The following is a 12,055-nucleotide window of genomic DNA, read 5'->3' on the forward strand; positions in this document are numbered from 1 at the left end:
TGTGTACACTGTATCTGTGTTACTGATCAACCTCTATGTTTCTGGAAACAATCTGTCAATGTATTAATGGAAGTGGTGTACAGAATAAAATATCTTGAAGGAGACTGTGGTCCCTGGAGTTTGTTTGTTTCTATTAATTTCCATGACAGAATTTTCCCCCCTCAAGCCCATACTCCCTAATTATTTTATAATTCGCTTTCCATTTAGATTTTTCCTAAAAGCCAAACAAGGAACGAATGACTCTACTTTGAAGTCATTGCTGGAGAGGCTTTCTGCTACGTGACCACTACAGATGACCTCAACTTTATAATGATCTGCTGCCTAAACGGGATTTCTTGCTTATGCATAAGCTCGAAGCAACCAGCACACAGACGCACTCACTCCCATGTACGCACACTCACTCACTTTATGTTGAGCTAGCTACATTTCTGTTTTGCAGTGGATTTACTCTTAGAAGCTGACATGAGTTACTTTCAAGCATCATTGGTCTGAGATAACCGAAACAAAGCAGTAGGCTCTCCCTAGAGGTTCACAAAAGCAAGTCAGAGCAGCTGTAGTTTTTCTGATGGAATTATCAATTCTGAGAGAGCGCACTTGTCTCAGACTTTTTCTCAGAAACAAGTGATCATTTCCATTGGCTATATTTTTCAATAGTCGACTATATCGCTCCAAAACTTTGGATCTAGAGTTTTGACTTCAAATATAAGTGTTTTTACAACCATCGATTGGGACGGTCACATACAAGGGAACCTGCTGCATCACTCTGTGTGCCTGCCGACTGCGAGTCGTGCGTCAAAGGCTCAACGACATTATCCACAGGCGGCGCATCGCAGTTGTTTCAGCAGAGAGTTTGGAATAAAGTGGACTAAAGTGACAGAAGACGTCTGGATTCCTACGGAGTACTGAACCAATCGTTCCCTTGTCTGTGGATAGTACTACTTTCACAAACATAGCTATAGTCTCTCTCTCGCTCGCTCCCTCTCTCTCTCTCTCTCTCTCTCTCTCTCTCACTGTGCGAGCCCTCCCTCTCCTCTCTCCCTTGAAAGCGGATTATTTATTATAAAGCAGCTACCATCGACATGTGAGTAAACTGAATTATATCCTGTTTTTAAATCCAGCTAAATGTATACGATGTATTTCTAAAATAGTGTCTGATACGGTGTGTTAAACAATGATTTTAGGACGTTAGAGAAAGTGTTTGTTTTGGTGTTGTCAACTAAATGGAATTATGGGTTAAGGTCCTGCTAAGCTAAAGCGCTATTAAAATAGTTGCGGTTGTATATTTATTTTAGTATTCCAATAGTCTACCCGAAACAATCAAATACATCACAGAAAGCAGGCCTATTACAATGAAACGTTAGGCTTACATGTCTCTCAATATATTGTCAGTCTCACCATATCAATGGTAGAATGCCTCATTCATCAATGACTCAGTCAATATTCATCACTGTGCTCAGCTTCATATGGGCTTTTATTGAAGTGTTGTAGTGTTTTTAAAAAAAATCATTTTGATAGTTTTTTTTTTTATCTACTCGGTCACTTGCACTCTGCCTGGCTTGTTTATCTGAAACAAGATGCATCCATCTTTGTTAAGAGCAGCCTTCATGGCTTTTTCCCCCACTAATCCCTCTCCATTTTGCCAGTGGAAATCAAGCCTGTCTAATACAGGCTCTGTACCAAATCAAAACCAGAGTGGTTGTTTGGTCAGAGTTTGCTCAGACATGATGATATGATTTGCTTTTATAGTTTAAACATGATATGGACAATTGTATACCATAGCAGATATATAAAAACAACTGACAAAAACTGTGTGTTTGAAGAGGCCCACTTCAGTTATTCTTCACTTAGATGCTAATGCTAGTATAGCCTACTTACTATATGGCTTAGCAAGATCAGATACAAATCAACGTCTATGTGCTTGCAGCAAAAAGGTTATGATATTAGTTTCTAACTAGCAGTAAAATGTCAAACAGGTACACAGTTGCTGTTGTTAGGAACATAATGCCTCTCTCTCCGCAGGTCGACCCCAGACGCAGGAACCTCGGGAGCCGCTGAGGGAGAGGGGGGGCCTTCGGCCGCAGCACCCAACCTCACCAGTAACCGACGGCTACAGCAGACACAGGCACAGGTGGACGAGGTAAGACTCGGAGAATAGGGCCGTTTTTTAAAAGTGTTGCCCTTTTGATATGTCAGTGCGATTCATTTATTTAGACGATCATGTAAGCAACCTTTATCTGTCAGGGATGTACAGAGTGCGTATATGTGAAGCAAACTATTATAAAGACCAGGTGGAAGGTGGGATGAGACGATAATGAAGGGTATGAATAGAGGGAAGGAGGAAAGGATGAAGCCAGGGGAAAGAAGAGATGAAAGAATGAAAGGATAAAGGGTACTCTCTTTACTGTAGTACGACGTAAGATGACAATTGTTTCCTGAGAAAATCAAAGTCAAGAACGATGGGAGGACGGGGGTCCTAGGTGGAGAAGATGGGCAAGGTGATGGGAGGCAGGAAGGGATTAAAGGATGAGTGGTCCATAAAAGGAAGAATGATCGAAGAAAAGAGGGACGAGTCTGTGAGAGGGGGCGGAAAACATTGATCACTGAGACGACCTGACGCATTCTCTAGCCATCTGTGTGAGTCACATCAACATTTTAAAGTTTAGGTTTACACATCCTTTGTAATCCCCCATAATGAGGATGAAGAGGGCCCACAGAGGTAAAAACGTTGCTATTGAAATACCGTAGCGTTCAACCAACGATTCACAACATCCGTTCTGATCAGGCGTGATTGATTACCTGGTCATTGGGTAATGTCGACTCTGTCCTGTCCTTACCGTCTACCGTACATCACTGACATTAGCAGTTAAAAGTTCACATTACTTCTACTCTGTCAGAATTGATTTCCTGACCATTCGGGGCAATTGCTATCCTCTACTGCAGACGTTCTACAGGTAACTGACAAAATAATGGAAACACTTGAGTAAATGAGGGCTACAAAGTATATTGAAAGAAGGTGCTTCCCCACCGGTGTGGTTGAGGAGTTAATTAAGCAATTAACATCCAATCGTGCTTAGGCTCATGTATAAATAAATGTTGGGCAGGCTATTATTTTGGCTACCATGGCTATGCCCCCCCATAGGATAACAATGCCCCCCACAGGGAACTCTTGGTCACTAATGGTTTGATGAGCATGAACATGGTGTAAACCATCTGCCACGGCCGTCTCAGTCACCAGATCTCAACCCAACTGAACACTTATGGGAGATTCTGAAGCGGCGCCTGAGACGACGTTTTCCACCACCATCAACAAAACACCAAATGGTGGAGTTTATTGTGGAAGAATGGTGTCACATCCCTCCAATAGAGTTCCAGACACGTATAGAATCTATGCCAAGGCGCATTGAAGCTGTTCTGCCTCGTGGTGCCCCAACGCCCTATTAAGACACTTTATGTTGGTGTTTCCTTTATTTTGGCAGATACCTGTAGGTTTCTTCATCAATAAGAATACAGTATTGAGGTCTGTTAAAGCCAAACTAGCATGATGCCGACTGTCCACTCCTTTTTACTCCTGTCTCCTATAGGTTGTGGACATCATGCGTGTGAACGTGGACAAGGTGTTGGAGAGGGATCAGAGACTGTCGGAGCTGGACGACAGGGCCGACGCGCTGCAAGCCGGGGCCTCACAGTTCGAGAGCAGTGCTGCCAAGCTGAAGAACAAGTACTGGTGGAAAAACCTCAAGGTTCGTGTTTGTGCGTGTGCGTATGTGACCGACTGGGGTCAAACCCGGTTCTCCTGCGCGCCGCAGGTCAATATTAGCCCTCTGAGTTAACGCCTAGGTATTACTTCAGGGGGCTAACATAAGTCTTCAGGTCTCATGCAACTCTTCACACAAGCAGGAGTCATTTGTGAAATAACCTTCACATAGGTCACTCTTTAATTATAAAGTGAGTTTGCTGTTTTATGCGTAGGCTTGCATAGTGCAGGCTACCATAGCATGGCAGTCACACACTAACTGTATATCATGATAAGGTATTGGGGTATTTCCAGTGCTCAGCCATTTTATACAAATGATGTCCCTATACAGAGAGCACTCTCTCCAACATATCAGAACTAGGTTCACATAGTATTTGAAATCCTTCACTTTAGCTGCGCTTGACTGAGTTTACCTGGAACCAACAGAATATGAAACCAACAGAACATTCCCAAAAGTGCAAATCCTGCCAGTCTATGTGACCTTTTGCCCCTACAACTACCATCTTAGGCCTTTGTTTTCTCCTTTCTCCTGTGACCTCACTTAGGGCTCTATTCACTCTGTATTGCTGAAGTGTTACAGATTGCACGATAGAAATGTAACGGGAATTTCCAGTTGAGCCGACATATTCAACGTTTTTTTATCGTGAATGCAGCCACTAACATGGGAACATTGCCTTGAAATTTCAATCACACTGTAACGTTGAACTTTGGTGATACGGATTGAATAGAGCCCTTACTAGACACAAAATGTAGATCCTTCTATCAACCATGCTTCAATCCACCTTTCTCACAGCATGAATTTATAAACCCTCAACCAACCCCCAACCACCCCCCTCTGCTTTTGAGCACAGATGGCTGTCCCGTCGCCCGTCCAATCACGTGTGTCCATTGAGGAGGGGGAGTGGTTAGAAATCCCAATCTGGATTACAGTGTGGTGCAGGATTATAAACTCAGCTGTGGCTCGACTCGTGATGTAACCCCTACAGCACATCCCTTTCTCCCTCTCACTCTAATGCTCCCTCTATTCCTCTCTTCCTCTGTTATGTACTAACCCTCGCTTCCTCTCTCTCTCTCTCTTTTGCCCTCTCGCTCACGATCCCCTTGTATAATCTCAGTCATCCAGTCTCCGCCCCAATAGTTATTTGTATTTTTCTCCTCTCATGCTCTACAGAGCCGGCTCTAATATAATATTCATCACGGCTAACCTCTCTCTGAAGTTGAATTATTATTATTATTGCTGATGTAAAAAGGTCTTTAGAAAGGAATGTGATTTGATGATTGGCTTGCAGTAGTGTCATAGTCATGCTTACGTCTTCTTGGCATATAATCCACATGGGACGATCTGCAGCAGTAATATACTGCTTTTGTTTCTAAACTCAGCAACACCCCTGGTGAGACAAAACCGAAACTCGTCAGTGAAGAGCACTTTCTGCCAGTCCTGTCTGGTCCAGCGATGGTGGGTTTGTGCTCATAGGTGATGTTGTTGCCGGTGATGTCTGGTTAGGACCTGCCTTACAACAGACTACAAGCCCTCAGTTCAGCCTCTCTCAGCCTATTGTGGACAGTCTAGGCACTGATGGAGGGATTGTGCGTTCCTGGTGTAACTCGGGCAGTTGTTGTTGCCATCCTGTCCTGCAGGTGTAATGTTCGGCTGTACCGATCCTGTGCAGGTGTTGTTACACGTGGTCTGCCACTGCGAAGATGATCAGCTGCCTTTAAAAAGGTTGACTTTCCAGTCCGCTGCTCTTGGATTGAATCCCGGCCTATGTGACACACTACAGTTTGATCTGTTTATAATCAGTAGCTGATCTACTGTTCATTGTAAATAACCATGAGATAGATGGAGAGAAGCAACAGCAAGCAATATACACTATATATACAAAGTATGTGGATGCCACTTCAAATTAGTTGATTTGGCTATTTCAACCACATCCGCTGCTGACAGATGTATAAAATCGAGAACACTGCCATGCAATCTCCATAGACAAACATTGGCAGTAGACTGGCATTACTGAACAACTCAGTGACTTTCAACATGGCATAATCGTAGGAGGCCACCTTTCCAACAAGTCAGTGTGTCGGATTTCTGCCCTGCTAGAGCTGCCCCGCTCAACTGTAAGTGCTGTTATTGTGAAGTGGAAAAGTCTAGGAGCAACAATGGCTCAGCCGCGGAGTGGTAGGCCACACAAGCTCATAGAACGGGACCGGCGAGTGCTGAAGCGTGGAAATGGGTTTCCATGGCCAAGCATAGTTTTCGCTAGGCCCTTAGTTCAAGTGAAGGGAAATCTTAACGCTAAAGCATACAATTACATTCTAGACAATTCTGTGCTTCCAACTTTTTGGCCATGGAAACCCAACAGTTTGCTCCATACAGAAATGGTTTGTCGAGATCGGTGTGGAAGAACTTGACTGGCCTGCACAGAGCCCTGACCTCAACCCCATCAAACACCTTTAGGATGAATTGTAACGGCAACTGCGAGCCAGGCCTAATTGCACAACATCAGTGCCCGACCTCACTAATGCTCTTGAGGCTGAATGGAAGCAAGTCCTCGCAGCAATGTTCCAACATCTAGTGGAAAGCCTTCCCAGAAGAGTGGAGGCTGTCATAGCAGCAAAGGGGGGACCAACTCTATATTAATGCCCATGATTTTGGAATGAGATGTTCGATGAGCAAGTGTCCACATACTTTTGGTCATGTAGTGTATATGCAAAGAGCAAGGTTACAGCTGTCATGATGAGAAAGTAAGTAACATTGAAGGGATTTTAGATTCAGCCCTCTCCAGATTAAACATGATACAGAAATGTGTTAGAGATAATATAGAAGTGTTCATATTTGAAGGTTTTATATCGTTTTTTTTTTGTTTGTTTTTTCAGATGATGATAATAATGGGAATCATAGGAGTCATATGTGTTGGAGTTGTCTTCTGTAAGTACCATATATATATATATCTATACTGAATCAAAATATAAACGCAACATGTAAAGTGATGGTCCCATGTTTCATGAGCTGAGATAAAAGATCCCAGAAATTTCCCATACACAACAAAAAGCTTTTCTATGAAATGTTGTGCACTAATTTGTTTACATCCCTGTTAGTGAGCAGTTCTCCTTTGCCAAGATAATCCATCCACCTGACATGTGGCATATCAGCATTAAACAGCATGAAATGCCACTCAAATCTGCAGTTTTGCAACAACACAATGCCACAGATGTCTCAAGTTGAGACGTTTTAGCAAATTTGAGTAGTTTTAGCAAATTTGTCAGTTCATCAAACCGACCTCACAACCGCAGACCACATGTAACCACGCCAGCCTAGGACCTCCACATCATGCTTCTTTACCTGTGGGGTTGTCTGAGACCAGCCACCCAGACAGCTGATGAAACTGAGGTGTATTTATGTCTGTTATAAAGCCCTTTTGTAGGGAAAAAACTAATTCTGATTGGCTGGGCCTGGCTCCCAAGTGGGTGGGCCTCTCCCAGACCCACCCACAGCTGTGCCCCTGCCCAGTCGCGTGAAATCCATAGATTTGGGCCTCATTTATTTCAATTGACTGATTTCCTTATATCAACTGTAACTTAGTAAAATCGTTGCCATTGTTTTATGCTGCGTTTATATTTTTTGATCAGTATACATTTTCACTTACAGACGAAGTCTGCTTCACTTGAGTTTGTGAAATTGTGAAACACATGCACATTTATTTTTGTATCGCTATAGACTGTAGTCTGATGTCAAAAGTAGAAAACAACTGTTTACTCTGTGATATTTATAGTGCATTCGGGAAATAGTCAGACCCCTTTACTTTCCCCACATTTTGTTACGTTACAGCCTTATTCTAAAATGGATTCAATATTTTTTTCCCCTCATCAATCTACACACAATACCCCATAATGACAACACAAAATCAGGTTTTTAGACATTTTTGCAAACATATAATAAAACCTGTCACATTTACATAAGTATTCGGAACCTTTTTTGTGACCCTTGGCATTCAGGCCAAAGAGTTCAATCTTGGTTTCCTCAGACCAGAGAATCTTGTTTCTCATGGTATTAGAGTCCTTTAGGTGCCTTTTGGCAAATTCCAAGCGGGCTGTCCCGTGCCTTTTACTGAGGAGTGGCTTCCGTCTGGCCACTCTACCATAAAGGCCCGATTGGTAGAGTGCCGCAGAGATGGTTGTCCTTCTGGAAGGTTCTCCCATCTCCACAAAGGAACTCCGGAGCTCTGTCAGAGAGACCATCGGGTTCTTGGTCACCTCCCTGTCCAAGGCCCTTCTCCCCCGATTGCTCAGTTTGGCCAGGTAGCCAGCTCTAGGAAGAGTCTTGGTGGTTCCAAACGTCTTCCATTTAAGAATGATGGAGGCCACTGTGTCCTTGGGGACCTTCAATGCTGCCGAAATGTTTTGGTACCCCTTCCCTAGATCTGTGCCTCGACACAATCCTGTCTTGCAGCTCTACAGACAATTCCTTCAATCTCATTGCTTGGTTTTTGCTCTGACATCCAGTCAACTGTGGGACCTTATATAGACCGGTGTGTGCCTTTCCATATCATGTCCATTCAATTGAATTTACCACAGGTGGACTCCAAGTTGTAGAAACAGGAAACAGGATGCACCCGAGCTCAATTTCAAGTCTCGTAAAGTCTTTGAATATTTATAGTCTCATAAAGGCATTTGTTTTTTATTTTTAATACACTTGCAAAACATTTGACATTATGGGGTATTGTGTTGTGTATAGTTTGTATTGTGTGTAGATTGATGAGAAAAAAAAATTTAATCCACTTTTAGAATAAGGCTGTAACGTAACAAAATGTGGAAGAGGTGAAGGGGTCTGAATACTTTCCGAAGGCTCTGTACATGGTCTCTTTCATCTTCTCCCTTGCAGTGTATTTCTATTATTGAGCTGGCCTCTTCACGGACAGCAAGCGCAAGGCGAGATACTGAAATGCCGCCAAATCCACATGTGAATCCTGCCTTCCCTTGACCCCTCCTTCATCCCTCTCTTCATCCCAATGCCTTCCATCTGAAAACCACCATGCACGCGTAGACGTCGGCGCAGTGCCTCTCCCTCTTCTATCCTCACGGTTGTTCTCTGCCGCTGTGTCCTTGAGCAAGGCACTTAATCCCTACAATTGCTCTGGCGGCACTGCTCGGTGGCTGACGCTGTGCTTCCCCGGACCTTGTGGGTGTGCGTGTGTAAGGTTGGGTATTGTGACAGAAAATCAATCAACTTCTGTTTTAAAATGGACAATAAAGTATCTATTCTATTTTTGGCGCTCTCTCCAAGTCTTTTGTCTTTCTTCACCCCCCATTTGTGCGTTCTCCCTTCAAGGGACAATTTGTGATTGCACAAGGCTTATAACATTTAAATGACTGCATGGACTTCTCTGATATATTTAGGGGGAAAAGGCAGGGGGACCACATGGACAAAAGTTATAGAGCTGGAACAAAGGGGGAGAATGAATCCTGTTTCAAAAACAAACCCCGATCGCTCCATGTTGAATGAGTTTCCCTCCATTTTTTTCAATCAATGATTGTCTCTTCTGTTTTTCAAATTAATATGCACATCTTGTGAACTTGTTAGGTATTATAGTGGTCTTTTGATATCCACATATCCTTTGTTTCTCTCCTTTAAGACCCATATACCTCCCTCCAATCTAACGTCACTGTAAAAAGATACAGTAATAGCAAAGGCGGACAACAGGTTATGAGAACTTGAGTTTCACTTTGACTACACTGTACTAAACACACCCCATGTAGGTTTATGACAGTAAACAGAGGGAAATAATATAGTTCACCCAGTTTACTTTAGTGGACAATCTGCGCGGATGTAAAATATCATACTTAATGAAATGGTTCAGATTTACGTACAGAACAATAAGAAATGGTCTGAGACCAGGTAGCCATAGATGACTAACAAATCAACCAATATTTGGATATTGCCACCTAGTTTATCCCCTGAAAGTAAGTTAGCTGATTAAAACTAATGCCATCCTGAACTACCCAGTAACAGATAATTTTAGCCAAAAAACATGGTTGCCTCTGCCAGGATGCTGAAACTTGGCCGCAAGTGATTTTCCAGCAAGATAAGAACTCAAGCACACATCTAAACCAACAATCTTATCTGCGGGTTCCATCCATAGAGATCCTATTATATTACTAGAGGGCTTATGTCATATATCCTCAAAGTTCCATAATGGGACCAAAATGGCAGCCATCTTGGTCAGGGAGAAATTCAAAACCAGTCTAATTAGAATGAATGGCAGTAAAGGCATAGGTGATGCATTTCCTGCTTTTACATATGTAGGAAAATAAAAAGCATGTCATGTCATAAATTGTGTAATGGGATTTTAGTCACCCTAAAATATTGTCATCTAATAAATACAGTTTATATGAATTTTATACATATTTTCTGTATAAATATCAGATTTGTTCTTGGAAAGCTGTGAGTGCCATTATATGATACAATATCAGTAGGTGTTGCATTTACAACTTGTCAAGCCCAAATCAAACGAAAAGCATTTTTATTTTTTACAAGCAGGAATGAGAGAATACAGATGGGTCGCGAGCGTCAACTGCGTCAACTGCATCATGTGTTTCAAGTTAGAAAGCACGTTAATTTTTCTCGCGGCTACACAAGGCAATGCTGGTAACGTGAGCAGATAAATTGCCAGAAAATAAAACGGTGTGCATGTCAGGAATGAACAATTATAGTAAAGTGTCTATTTTGTGTTAAGTTTAGCTACCAGTGTCAATAATACAAATTTGAAAACAATAACTTTATGCCTACCTGTTAATTTCAACACAGGCATATAGCCTAGGCAGGCTATGGCTGGGAAACTGAAGGAACTCTGTCCAAGAGAGAATACTGTTATGTAGAAAGAATGAGACTAGCTAAATTCTTTATATAAACCGCTACAGTAGGGTAGCTACAACTCTCCTTGTGACCCAACATAACAGGAGGCCGATACAGTGGCTCCCGTAGGACATATAAAGTGAGTCAAAAAGGAACACAACAAGAATTGACAAGGGCTACATAGCGAACATAAAAATACAACCGTTTAATATGGAATTCACGCGCGCTACTCTCGCAAGCAAATTGACACCGTCGCTCTGTGTGGTTTCGGCTTAAATCCTATCAACTGATTTGAGACAGTGTATGGCTGTGGATTGACTAAATTGTTTGAATGGAATGTTGGCATATTTACGGTTAATAAAAAAAATGGAGTCATTCCTCTGAAACTGTCTTGCAAGCTAACAAAAATACAGTGCAGGTAAATTCTTCACAATATCTTACCACAGCACTGGCAAACCATGCTGACAAACTCCCTGACCAATATGACTGACCTTTGGACCATCATAAGAAGGTTCATGAACATTCTAGTATTCAAATTCCTAATTATATAAATGAAATTGGCATAATTTCTAATCCCCTTTAATGTATTCCCCCACCACCACTCCTGATTGCACTAAACTAATGGACAACCATAATTCTACTAACAGCTATTTTACTCACATGTACAGTACATGCAGTTAAATAATTATACATACAGTACCAGTCAAAAGTTTGGACACACCTACTCATTCAAGGATTTTTCTTTATTTTTCCTATTTCTACATTGTAAGACAAGACATCAAAACTATGAAATAACATATATGGAATCATGTAGTAACCAAAAAAAGTGTTAAACAAATCTAAATATTTTATTTTTGAGATCCTTTAAAGTAGCCACCCTTTGCTTTGCACTCTTGGCTGGTTACTACATGATTCCATATGTGTTATTTCATAGTTGATGTCAATGTCTAGTTTTACAATGTAGAAAATAGTAAAACATATAGAAAAACCCTTGAATGTGTAGGTGTGTCCAAACTTGACTGGTAGAGTATGTATAATTTGTACCGTACATGTGAGTAAAAATAGCTGTCTTCATTATTATTCTACAATGTAGAAAATAGTTCAAATAGAAAAACCCTTAAATGAGTAGGTGTGTCCAAACTTTTGACTGGTACTGTACACTCCTAATTTTCTCTTTCTGCAAATGCTGGATTATCACCCGCAGTGGCCAATCCATCAATCATTCTTCAAGCCTCAAATGTCCACAGATTAAACCATCTTTCCAAGTATGATGCCATTTTGCAATTGAAACCCATTGAAAACCTAACCTTTGAACTGAAGAGGGCGGTCCATAAACGCAGACGAAGGATATCAAGGATCTGGAATGAACGTGAGGCATTCATTTTGACCCCTACCTTTAAATAATAAAATAAAAGAATTGTTCAACAAAATCTCTTCATCTGAGCAATTGT

General features: G+C 41.7%; 1 protein-coding gene across 1 annotated transcript; it reads left to right on the plus strand.

Moving 5' to 3' along the window:
* Positions 1–422: 422 nt before the first annotated feature.
* Positions 423–9,029, plus strand: LOC110496196 (vesicle-associated membrane protein 2-like). The gene is made up of 5 exons (XM_021571954.2): positions 423–1,081; positions 2,020–2,137; positions 3,582–3,740; positions 6,629–6,680; positions 8,634–9,029. Coding segments are annotated over exons 1-5 (348 nt in total). The 5' UTR covers positions 423–1,079; the 3' UTR covers positions 8,651–9,029.
* The last annotated feature ends 3,026 nt before the right edge of the window (positions 9,030–12,055 follow it).

Source organism: Oncorhynchus mykiss, chromosome 18 (assembly GCF_013265735.2).
Source record: "Oncorhynchus mykiss isolate Arlee chromosome 18, USDA_OmykA_1.1, whole genome shotgun sequence".
Taxonomy (NCBI): Eukaryota; Metazoa; Chordata; class Actinopteri; order Salmoniformes; family Salmonidae; genus Oncorhynchus; species Oncorhynchus mykiss.

Bases quoted from the DNA above. Each gene is read 5' to 3' on its own strand.
- LOC110496196 (XM_021571954.2), top strand. The intron at 2,138-3,581 runs GTAAGACTCGGA...TGTCTCCTATAG, and splicing joins CACAGGCACAGGTGGACGAG to GTTGTGGACATCATGCGTGT. The intron at 3,741-6,628 runs GTTCGTGTTTGT...TTGTTTTTTCAG, and splicing joins ACTGGTGGAAAAACCTCAAG to ATGATGATAATAATGGGAAT.